General features: G+C 40.5%; 1 protein-coding gene across 1 annotated transcript in view; it reads right to left on the reverse strand.

Annotated features, from left to right (window-relative positions):
• Nucleotides 1-12,991, reverse strand: part of USH2A (usherin) — a 622,140-nt gene that overhangs the window by 109,888 nt on the left and 499,261 nt on the right. The window contains exons 55-57 of the mRNA XM_075064332.1: nucleotides 11,693-11,800; nucleotides 10,958-11,141; nucleotides 7,274-7,431 (exon numbers count right to left, since the gene is read on the reverse strand). Of these exons, the coding sequence (XP_074920433.1) occupies nucleotides 7,274-7,431; nucleotides 10,958-11,141; nucleotides 11,693-11,800 (450 nt within the window). The remainder of the gene's footprint in view (nucleotides 1-7,273; nucleotides 7,432-10,957; nucleotides 11,142-11,692; nucleotides 11,801-12,991) is intronic.

Genomic DNA, 12,991 nt, shown 5'->3' on the forward strand with positions numbered 1-12,991 from the left:
TCACTAGTTCTGCACTGCTTCTGCTGAAATCTCTGATGGCAGGAAGGGGACATCAGTGATGGCAGGAAGCGTCGCTATGGCAGTCCTGAATCCTGGCAATTTCTACAAGCTAGGGCAGCTTTAGGTTGCTCTACCTGCTCTAGAGCTGATTTGCTCCTCATGAGCCCTAGCATAAAAGAGACATAAAGTTTCTCCTCTTGGTCCATGTTGAGTCCACACTGGCAGTGGGAAGAATTAGCCTCTACCTTTCTGACTGCACCCACAAAAAACTTAAGGCCTTACACATCTCAGTGAGATAGACTGCAGGATCATGACTGTGCTCACAATTATTTGGCCCTGGAAAAAATGAAGGCTAGTGTCTAAAATTCTCATTCTTTATGTGTATATTTATACATGTATTATTACAAGATTTAAAAGCAGCATTATACTATAGGATATAACCACGATAGAGGTGAATCATTTTCTGAGTTATAAGAAATAGGTCCTTTCTCACTAGCAATTCAATTCTATATTCACAAAGCATCATGTATGTCAGTATCAATGTATACATTATATTTACATATACATCTCATATTGGGAAATGTACAAGCCACATGATAAGTTTATGCTCTCTGACTGAGTATAACCTCTTAAGATACAGTATATTTGCTTGTGATCACTGACTCAAAATTCACTTTATATGAATAGTCTACAATATGCTCTTAAAATTTACTTTGTTGGAGAATGGTTATGCCAGTAAACTCCTTTTGAAGATTATCTTAGAAAGTGAACACAAAAGTGCAAATGTGTCAAAACAAGTGCACTGAAAAATGCAAAGAAATATTAAATGGAAATTCTTCCCAGTATTCACCTAGTGCTAACACCAAGCGATCACTTTACCCTTTGAAAAAGAGAAAAAATGAATAGTTAGAATGCATGAAAAACTTTGTATGTTCAGATATACCCTAAAAGATCTGCAGTAAGTTTGAAACTATCTACCGCAGGTGCTCTGATGACTGAATGAAATGAAATGGGCATATTTGTTATAATCAGCTGGGAAACCACATGACTTGGTTAGTTTCAGAGTTCATAAATTTATGTCAAAATAAAAGGAACAGTAAAAGCATAAGTGAACCAATTTACCCTAAGTGCAAATGGCAGTTTTGTTATTTGGTGTCAAAGTTACCATGAGCATAATGACAACCTGCCATAACATATTTTCATGTTCACTAAAGAACAAAGATTTAGTTGGTTAATATTCTCAGCAATACTCCTTTTCATAATTTACAACAACTAGATGCTGATAGGTTATTTAACATTTATGAAGTTAAGATGTAATCAGAAAAACCCTGATTATCTTTACAAATAAAAAAGTTAAATTATTCCACTTTTTTCCTCTGCAACTTCATTTCACAGCAGGTGCACACTTTGCAATGGGACAAGTCAATCAAACTAAATCTTGTTTTTTTGCTGTTGCATTTGGATAATGTATAATGGACAATTCTGTGAAAAAAACCCAGCAAATTAGGTTTGACAGCCCTGTTTACTTCAAAACTAGGGCAGCTCATAAGGTAGAATTTGCAGCAAAATATGTTTAAAAGAGAAAAAGAAAATCACAATCTTGTTTTAAAGACTGGTGAACAAAGGTCCATTTGAAGTCAATTGCTGAAAACTACTTAATGTAATGTGAAATTCAACCACCATTAAACCAAATAACTGAAGTTTTATAGTTGTATTCCAACAAGTCTTCAAAAATAAGTGTCATGTCTTTTATTAAAATCTAAGTAAGAGGTTAATGTGCCAAATAATTGTAATTATGAACAATAAACTGGTACCACACATTACAGCCAGAACTAGTATACTTGGACAACTAATATTAAGTATTTTAAATCCATATATAAGCACCTACATTAAGTACCCTGAGAAAGATGCTCTGTAACCACTGCTCCTATTGAAGGCAATGACAATTCTGAGCGCTCATCAATCCACTTATTTAGATGCCTAAATATGTATTTACGCATCTAATGTTAAGTGTCCAAGTTTGAACATTTTGACCTGTACCACCACAGTAATACACAAGCTTTGTGCATATCACAAATACTAAATTATTCTAGAAAACAAACTGATCTGGAAAATTAATTCCTTTGAATTACAATCTTCAGAGCTATCTATTGGATCATACTTATTACTATCAAGAACTAAGACAATATCAGGCTTAGGGGGGCAAAAAGAAACCAGGCTACCAGAACACCTAAGTCTGGTACACAAATACCAAGTGGGGCCCCAGGAAGAATATAGGTAGAAATCCGAACACTCTACACAACGTACAATCCGCATATGCTATGAAAAACCTGGAAGCACAGACTGATGGAGTGAACTAGAACTCTATTATATGAGAAAAAGGGATATTTAAATCGAGAAGATCATTAACATATGAAACAGGCAATCTGCAACAGAGGACATGATCCTGTGGGTTTTGGTGGACGTCAGCTTTCGCTGAAGTTCATAGCTATTGAAGACTCTTGGCAGAGTTAGGCCACAGTGAGAGCTATTGGTGGTGTTAATGAGTTTAAATGTAGGGTGGATACTTGTCTACCTACCAATAACATTTATGGTTATGCCTCAGGAAAATTATGTTTTTTTCCCCATTCAGGCTGTCTGTTTCTATCTATGATATTGACAGTTGTTCCACAGTAACTGTAACATATCCTTCTGTGGCATATCAGTGAAATGTACTGTACCTTTGAGGTCTGTGCGCTGATGCAGTGTAACACAAAAATAATGGGATACCTATTTCAGAAAATAAAGCCCTACTTTCCTTAGCGAGTGAGGTGTATCAAACATTTTTTGTGAATCCATCATTTTAACCACTGCTCAGCCACCTTGCCATTTAGCTAGGTCAGGAGCTTTAAAACGTTATATATCTCTAAAGTTATGGAATTTGGATACATCACTGATGTTGAAACATCATAATTAAAACCTCAAAAAGGAGAATTTGTCTCACAGGATGTCCATAATTAATCCTGAGGGTGAATATTTGATCCAAATTTATTACAGCAGACAAGCAGATCCAATGCCAAAGTGGACCACTATCCACAGACAGGAAGATACCAAGGCTAACTACTTTTTCATCAAAACTTGATTAATAAAAAACAGTTTTAATCCTGGAAACAATATCAATTAAAATGACTTTCAGTGGAAGAGTCACTGCCAATCCTTATTATAAAGGCTCAATTCTGGATGTAAAAGGGGAAAACAACAGTATTTTGATAGGTGTGTTGCAAAACCTAGGATTCATACATGGAAAAAGTAAATCTAACAGAAGAAGACTATCTTGCACCATGAAGTGAATAAGGGTCACACGTAGTGTTAGACTAACCTTGCAGGTCTCAGCTTCCCTGGGCTACATGATCTGGACCTATAAGGTTTACTCACAGAGGATCATTCCATCTCAAAAGATCTGTTTTTGAGCCTCTATGGGGACCCTCTACCTCCACTCATTTTTAACCCTGTTATCTCCCCTTCTTCTTCAAGAAAATATTTGCAGCATGGACAACCTATAGTGACCCATAATCTGAAATTCATGATTATGAAGGAGCATCCATTAATCTCTTAGGGGTACTATATGAATCTATGCCCCTGTGCGCAGTGTGTGTTTTGGTAGCAGAGCATTTCCCTGCTATTGCTATTGCCCTACTGGTGTGGGAAGAACAGGTACATCCTGTGCACTTGAAGACCTTTTCACTGAAGAAACAGTGGTCCCTACCTCACTGCCCATCCCAAAGACCATGTTGTGGGAGAAGCCACTCAAATTCCTTTAAAGGCCTGAAGACTGGGACTCAGCTGGGAGTAGGAAGTGAGAGGGATCCAGTCACTCAGCCCCTATCAACACCAGCATAACTAAGTTATATGTCTGGAGTGCATCTCAGGACCCGAGGAAGAGAGGTATGTGGGTCTGACAGAGAACATGGACTCCTACAGGGGGACCCCTATAATTGTGTGCATAGATTAAACCCAGGTCCAGCAAATATTGATGAAAGCCCAATCCCACAATGTGGATGGTTTCAGGAACCCATTTGCCCTTTTACAAAGTCCTATACTCAAAACAATGAAGTGTATTATGTTGACCATTGACATACTAGAGCCTTATTCTCAGACTTTTAACCTACTGCCAATTACATGAATTCAAACAGACAAATGAAAAGATCCAGGCTATGTTGAGAAACTTTTTCAACAAACACCCCATTCCCACAAGTCTTTGTTCACCATTTCAATATTTTCTTGCATTTTAAAACTTATTTCTAATGTTACTGAATATTCAGGACCTTAAATAATACCTACTATCAAAACTATAGCAGAGTAGGAGGCACTTTCCAATAAAATCAGCTGTAGATTATACACAAGTCACATTCACCTCCCTTCTTGCTGGGTTCTAAATCCTTCCTGGCAGTCAGGGGAAAAGTTTAATTTAAGATTTTAATCTTTTTCATATATTCTAGCATTTCTATAATGGATTTTGTGCTTCTACAAATTAAAAGATTGACAGTTCAGGGGTATTATAGACCTAGTAGCCACTGGTTAAATGCGCAGAGTTAGCGTCAAGCATCACCACAATACTTATTAAGCCATACTTGAATGCAAAATGCTTTTTCTAGGGGAAGTTACTGTCAATGCCCTCTGACTTTCTCGTAGCCAGTGGCTAGTCTTCAAGGTGAAAATGTCTTAATTAATTAGGAAGAAGGGACATCAAAAAAAGAGTTCACTGAAAAACCTCACCCAGTTCTTCCTGCTGTAAACAAACATTTCAAAAGTTTTTCAAAGACCGATATCAAAGAAAATTGTCACCTGAAAAATAACTACTATCTAGACATTTGAAAACACATTAATGTGCTTCATTAAAAAGGTAAGCGCAGTGGGGAGAGATGGCCTGGTGCAAGATTTAAGGCCTGAACCAGAGACTGTGAACCAAAGTCAGGTCATGTATTAAAGCAGATGCTTGTAAGTTCACTGTTTAGTACATGAAACTGGTAAAGTTGTTGCTATTGTACTAGGCACCAGATATTTACGTAAATGCATTTCAGCTAGTACAGACACTTTCCAATTTAGTTTAAGATATTAGGAACAAGGGAAGGTAACAAACAACTGTTATGAAATACATAAGGTTGTGTGTAAGTTGTGTATCCTAATTGTTAGTTTTAGCTATAAATGTTGGGGTACTTTGCTGTAATTTTTTGTGTGGCCCAGGGAACAGCAGATATTTTCACTGCTGACTGAGCCTCTTCTCGCTCCTAGCCAGTCATGTGCCAGTGTACTTGTAACCACAAAGCCAGGGCACCGATGCTGGGCCTAGGAGGCAATAAACCTGGCCAAGTCCCTTTGTTACCAAGCTGTGCCTGTGGTCTTTTTTTTATAAGTAACACCAGGGTTTGCTGAATGAGCAGGCTGCCTTATACGCTGTTAACAGTAATAGCACTGAAGCTTCAAGAACAGAAGCACTGGGTAGCCTGAACAGCATTACCAAGACAAGGACGTTCCAGCCTTCAACACTTAACAACATTGGGTCGTACTATCAAGGTCTGCTGAACCAGCTATCTGCACAGAGCTGGACAGCACACTGAAAAAAAATATACGCATACAAGCTGACACACAGATGACCCTGACCACTGATCTGGTAAGTGACACGCTGTCCACTGTAGGGGTTGCGACTTAACATGACAAAAAACTACAAGCTCAGTTATAGCTACTGTGCTGTTAACAAATTTAAATATATGATGGACATAGGCCTATGAATAAGTTCTATGGATATGTACAAGTAAAAGCAGAAGTTCCTGCTGGAGATTAACTATACTAGATGGAAATATGGATCTCTCTCTCTCTCTATTTCTGTTTCTATCCACAATGTTAATATTTATTCCACAATAACTGTATCATATAATTTTTATCATGCCAGGGAAATGTAACATGCCAGTGAAGCCATGATCTGTACTGACTCAATACAACACTTATCCTTGATGGGGTGACAAACATTTAACTAAATCCTAACTGCTACTCACCCACTCTGGAGCGGATTTGTTCAGATTTTGTTGATCTAATAAGTAGGCTAAACTATCAGTGGACCAAAACTTGGCCCATGGTTACGTGAGATTAAGGGGGCTGTTAACACCTAACTCCTGCTTTACACATCTGCACACCAGGCCAAGAAATCTTTCCACTGATCCCAACCACTTCCAGGAGGCCTGGAACCTTAAGCCTTCTCTATGGAAATAGTGGACAGAGCCACATGGGGTGAGGCTGTCATATAAATCAGTATCATTCCATGGAATCTGGTCCTCCTGTCTCCATGACACAGAGTGGGAGTAAGGCAGGAGGTGATGTTAATTTCCGATGATGAATTAAAATGAAAATATTGCAACTAAAGATGGGCATGAACCAAAACACTGAATTGGAAGTGTCCTGGACTATGAAGTGTTTGAAATATAGTTTTCAATATTGTAAATCAGGGTCATCTCAGATTGCAATGCAGTCTCAGGATACCACAACATGGTTAGTTCATGGCTCACTCTTACTCCATTTGCCTTGGCTGGTAACAACTGAGTACAGCTGCTCTATATCGCATTACTAGTCCCATAAACCATCCAGATTTCTCTAATTCTGATGATGGCTTATGATGATAGCAAGCCAAACCCATGACTAGTTGCTAACATTTAAAAATCAGGAGCATCAAGACCAAGTTGGGAAACAGAGACAACTAAAAAGCCATTTCATGTACAGTTCATGAATCTTAAAATTAAAACACAGGAAAGGAGTGTCTTTGTCACAGGAACTCAGTGTTGTTCATCCTGCAGGCTAAGTGGCATTTTAAGGCTCTAGGAACACAGGAACTTATACCATCAACAAGCATCTTTCCTGTCAATAACCCAGTTTCAGCAAAGATGAAAGAAGGAAATTTACATTAAGTTTTCCTGACATGCAGCTATTTGAATTGTTTCTTTCAATAATACTTAGTACATACATAGTAGTTCACATGTTCAAACCAATGTACAGAGGACCAATCCTCACAGTCAAGTACGTGGGACGATATTATTATTAATTATTATTATAATATTAAAACTCTATAAGAATCATCAGCATGGGATACCCGCTACTCAATTCACAGATGCGCTTTCTGACACCAGACATGAAACCAGAATGAAACACGAGACTTGCTCAATGTATTATTTTCCCTATGGCCATTAATTTGCCACAAGGCATTCTTTAATTTGCCACAAGAAACTATACAGAAGTATGTTTTTACCTGGAGTGTCCCAAGCCACAAATATGGAATATGCATCCATTACTGTGACATTATATGGAACATGGATTTCCTCTGGTGTTTCTACTGGTGTTTGTATAACGTATTTGTCACTAGTACTGCTGCCACCCCCAGTGCTGGCTTCCAGCTGGTAAACATATCTGCACAAACACAAAAACAGCAGCAACAGAAATGGTGGTTAAATACTGTAGAGATGTTTGTACTGGAATTATTTCCCTTTTGCATCAGTTTAGGAAGTACAGACCACAAAGCACGTTATATATATTGCATTAAAATACAGATTTTCACTTTCGCCCTTTTCAGGTAAAAAAAAAAAAAAAATCACACATCTCTTGCTAATCAAACTAATACTTTTTATATTACTTTTCATAGCATCTTAAGAAACACTTAGACCAGTGGTCCCCAACTTTTTCTGTGGGGTAGGCGCTGGACAACTAGCCACCGAGGACGATGACCGCTGGACAAGCAGCTGCCGAAATGCCGCCATGAAGCAGCGTCATCAAGAGGTGTCGCTTTCTTGACATTGCCACTTCTCAGTGGCATTTCAGCAGCTGCTTGTCCAGTGACCAGTAGGCGGGTGCACATGGATGCCCTGGCGGGTGCCATGGTACCCACGGGCACCACGTTGGGAACCCCTGACTTAGACCATGTGACACATTAAAAACAATTTTAGAATGGCCTCCTAAAAATATTAGAAGATGCTGTTATTAGGGATTTTCACCTTCATAGTGGTATGTTCAACATGCACTATCCACCACCCAGTGCATAGTCTGCTATGCAAAGAATTTCAACCTCTCTGAGCCAAGCCAATAGAAGAAAAGTGGAACTATGAGCCAGAACAATTAAAGCTCAGAGAAAGATGCTGAGGTAGGGAATGCCTAGAATGGCATGTGGCCTATTGGTGACTGCCAGCAGCAAAAATCCCCAACTGCTGGAGATGGGACACTAGAATTCGGAGGGCTCTGAGTTACTCCAGAGAATTCTTTGCTGGGTATCTGCCTGGTGGGTCTTGCCCACATGCTCAGGGTCTCTTTGCCATATTTGTGGTTGGGAAGGACTCCCCTCCGGCACCTCAGGTCAGATTGGCAGAGATGCTGGGGGGGTTTCGCCTTCCTCTGCAGCATGGGGCATGGATCACTTGCAGGTTTAAACTGGTGTCAATGGTGGATTTGCTGTAACTTGAAGTCATTAAATCATGATTTGAGGACTTCAGTAATTCAACCAGAGGCTAGGGGGTCTATTACAGAAGGGGTGGGTGAGGTTCTGTGGCCTGCAAAGGAGGTCAGACTAGATTAGTGGTTTTCAAACTTCTTTTCTGGGGACCCAAGTGAAGAAAATTGTTGATGCCCATGACCCAGTGGAGTTGGGGATGAGGGGTTTGGGGTGTAGAGGGGCTCCGGGCTGGGGCAAGGGGTTAGGGGGGCAGGAAGTGTGCAGGCTCTGGGGTAGGGCCATGAATGAGGGGTTTGGGGTGTAGGAAGGGGTTCCAGGTTTGGGGGGGCTCAGAGCTGGGGCAGGGGATTGGGGCAGGGACTTACCTCTGGTGGATCCCAGTCAGCAGTGCAGCCAGGGGCACCGCGGAGCTCGCTGTGCCCCTGAAGCATCCAGTAGCAGGTGTGGCTCCTAGGCAGATGCACAGAAGTGGCTCCGCATGACTCTTGCCTGCGGGCTCCACCTCCCTAGTTCCCACTGGCCGACACCTGGCCAGTGGGAGTGCGGAGCCAATGCTCGGGGCAGGGGCAGCAGACAGAGCCCTGTGGCCCCCCTGACTAGAAGCTGGATTCGCTGCCGGCTGCTTCCGAAGCACAGCATGGTGTCGGAAAAGGTAGGCTCTAGCAGCCTACTGACGGCACTAGTCAGCACCGACGACGGGACTTTTAATGGGCTGGTCAGCAGTGCTGACCAGATGAAGGCGACCCAGCAACCTACATGCTGCGACCCAGTAGCGGATGATGACCCACGGTTTGAAAAACACTGGACTAGATGATCATGATGGTCCCTTCTGACCTTCAAGTCTATGAATCAATTTGGTACAAGGCTTTCATAGATCCTTGATTCTAGGACTGGAAGGGACCTCGAGAGGTCATCGAGTCCAGTCCCCTGCCCTCATGGCAGGATCAAATACTGTCTAAACCATCCCTGATAGACATTTCTCTAACCTACTCTTAAATATCTCCAGAGATGGAGATTCCACAACCTCCCTAGGCAATTTATTCCAGTGTTTAACCACCCTGACAGTTGGAACTGCTTTTCCTAATGTTCCAGCCTAAACTCCCTTGCTGGCCTTTAAGACCATTGCTTCTCTTGTTCTAAATCATTAGAGGCTAAAGTGAACACGTTTTCTCCTTCTCTTATGGACACCTTTTAGATACCTGAAAACTGCTATCATGTGCCCTCTCATCTTCTCTTTTCCAAACTAAACAACCCAATTCTTTCAGCTTTTCCTTTGTAGGTCATGTTCTCGAAGACTTTTTAATCATTTCCTGTTGCTCTTTCCCTGGGACTCTCGCAATTTCTCCAACATCTTTTTTGATGCCGTGCCAGAACTGGAAACACATACTCCAGTTTGAGGCCTAACCCAGTGGCAGTAGTAGAACGGGAGAATGACTTTTGTGTCTTTGCTCATAACACTTCTGTTAATGCATCCCAGAATCACGTTTGCCTTTTTTTTGTAACAGATACAACTGTTGGAACCAATATTTAACTTGTGGTCCAGCTATAACCCCTAGGATGCCCCCTTTTCTGCCATAACTCCTTCCTAGACAGTGCTCTTCCATTTTGTATGTGTGACACTGATTTTTTTTATTCCTAAGTGGAGTGGTTTTGCATTTGTCTTTTGTTTAACTTCATCCCTGTTTTACCTCAGCCATTTCCTCCAATTTGTCCAGATCATTTTAATATTATGTTCCCTGTCCTCCAAGCACGACTTGCAGTCCCCTCCCAGTTTGGTATCATCTGCAAACTTAATAAGCATAACTTTCTATGCAATATCTAAGTCGTTGATGAGATATTGGGAATCAGAGCCGTCCAAAAACAGACCCTGGCAGAACCCCCCCACTTGTTATATGCACTTTTCAGCAGGATTGGGAACCATTAATAACTACTCTCTGAGTATGGTTATCCAGCCAATTATGCACCCACCTTATAGTAGCCCCATCTAAATTGTATTTGCCTAGTTTATCGATAAGAATATCATGCGAGACTGTATCAAATGCCTTCCTAAAGTCTAGGTATACCACATCCACCGCTTCTCCCTTATCCACAAGACTCGTTATCCTATCAAAGAATGGCTTATCTTCATCTGAAGCCTCTTTAAGGAGGTCTTCAATTTTTCAGTGATTAAGGAACAGAATCAGAGATTTTTCTCTTTTTAAATCATCCCAGCAGTTTATGCATAACATTTTCAGGAGTGCCCAAGTGATTTAGGAGCCCCATGTCCCATTTTCAAAAAAGTCATAGGCCTCAGGGCCAGATTTTCAAAGATATTTAGGCAACTAAAGGTGCAGATAGGGGCTTAGCAGGATTTTCAAAAGCACTTCAGCAGGTTATGCACTTTGAAAACTGAATTCAGGTTAGTAGACACCTTTGAAAATTTTACTCTTCTCCTGCAAAATCTAATTCATAAGCACTCTTTGAAGCTTACTAAAGTACTTTGTTAGGTCTTACCTACTGTTGGGCTGAAGGCCATCATCAGTGAAATTCAGATTTCCGCTGCCACCCTGGAAAATCTCTTCTCCATTACGAAGCAATTGATATTGAGAAACGAGTCCATTGGGTTTGTCTGGTTCATCCCAATAGAATTCCACTCGTGTTGAGCTGACTATGATATGACGAGGTTTCGACCACACTCCTGTTAACATCAGCATACCATTGTTTCAGCCATATCATAAAATTAAATATAAAAGGTCCTGATTCTCTATTTCCCTGTACCTTGTGCAGTCGTTTATACCAGTGCAAAGTGAGTACAGACCACTACCAGATCAGAAAGGTAGTTTACACATATTCTGCACTCTATTAGCACTGACATAAATAAATATTCTGGTTGCAGGTCAATGGAGAATCAGCCTTAAAAGTTGATAATCATAGGACTAACTTTGCCTGATATATCAGCATCTATTTATTTTTGTTTTTATAAAAATGTGCCCATTACCATTACATCTGGAAATCATTTACTTCAAAATGATTCCAGAAAGTTGTTCTCACAAAAAACAGAGAACCTGACACACTGTTGTACCCCAGGATACAGATGGGATCATAATACAATTATTGCACTGAAGATCCAAATTACCTGTTGTAAATGACTGCTCAGGAGCTCCATCAATGTCAATGGAGTTTTGCCCATTCACAGAAATTTTGCCCCCAATGATTCCCTCTAATATTATGGGAATGCCTTTTCCTTACCCTGAGGAGCAGCTTGCAAGGTTAGACCTGCAAATGGCTGGCTAGAGCTACATCCAGCAGATGTGCAGGCTGTAAGTGTGAAGCTGTAGTTTGTGTATGGCTGGAGACCTAAAAACAACACAAATACAAACATAATACTAAAATGATGACCTCAGACATCCTGAGAATTACAACTGTAGAGGGAAAGTTACTCCATTGGCACAAAGATCTAAAAGTTTCAAACCTGGCGATGACCCATGTTGGTGTCAATAGAATAATATAGGACAGATTTTTTTCTTCTTTTTTCCAGTTTGTTTTTTTAAAAACATAGGAAATTATACATAAAAGCTATGCTAAAAGAATATTAAGCAAAATCAAATACTCAAAAGTTAGGAACTCCCAGAATTAAGTTTGCCTGTGAATCCTGAATTTGGCTCCTTTGCATGTATGCGCGATGATACAGTCTTTTATTATATACACCTCTACTCTGATATAACGCTGTCTTGGGAATCAAAAAATCTTACCACATTATAGGTGAAACCATGTTATATCGAACTTGCTTTGATCCACCGGAGTGCGCAGCCCTAGCCCCCGGAGCACTGCTTTACCGTGTTATATCCGAATTCGTGTTACATCGGGTTGCATTATATCGGGGTAGAGGGGTACTATTTTTTCCACAGGATATCTGGCTCATTCAGTACACCTGTTCTGGGGATGAATCAGGGATGTGTAGTAAAGGAGGCTGTTATCTATTGGACCTCGACCTTATTTGTTGCAGAAATTAGATAGTGTATAGTGAAGCTGTCAGGGGATTGCAGGAGAAAAGGCGGGTCTCAAGGTTAAGACAGGTGAACGTTGTCCTTGAGAACTGGATTTTATCCCTGGCTCTGCCACAGAGTTCCTGTGTGATGCTGGGCAACTCATTTAAACCAAACTTTTCAGAGGTTGTCACTAATTGTGTGTTCCTCATTTTCTGGATGCCCAACCAGAGACCTTGGGGTCTGATTTACAGAGAGGTGAACACTCACAACTGCAAATGAAGACAATGGGAGCTGTGCATAACATATTAAGTGCTATATAATGTTAAGCACTCTCATCTCAAATTCGGCACACAAAATTAGTGAATACCTCTGATCTTAATCTCTTTGTGCCTCAGTTCCACATTTGTAAAATGGGAATAATTCCACCCCTGCATTTCATAGGGATGTTATCTACATAAATTAATTAATTTTTCTGAAGTCCTTGGATATAATAGTGATGAGCATTATAAGGAAACTAATAATTCTATCTTCAGATCAGGAATTGAATGGCATGAAGTAA

Source organism: Chelonoidis abingdonii, chromosome 3 (genome assembly GCF_003597395.2).
Source record: "Chelonoidis abingdonii isolate Lonesome George chromosome 3, CheloAbing_2.0, whole genome shotgun sequence".
Lineage (NCBI taxonomy): Eukaryota > Metazoa > Chordata > Testudines > Testudinidae > Chelonoidis > Chelonoidis abingdonii.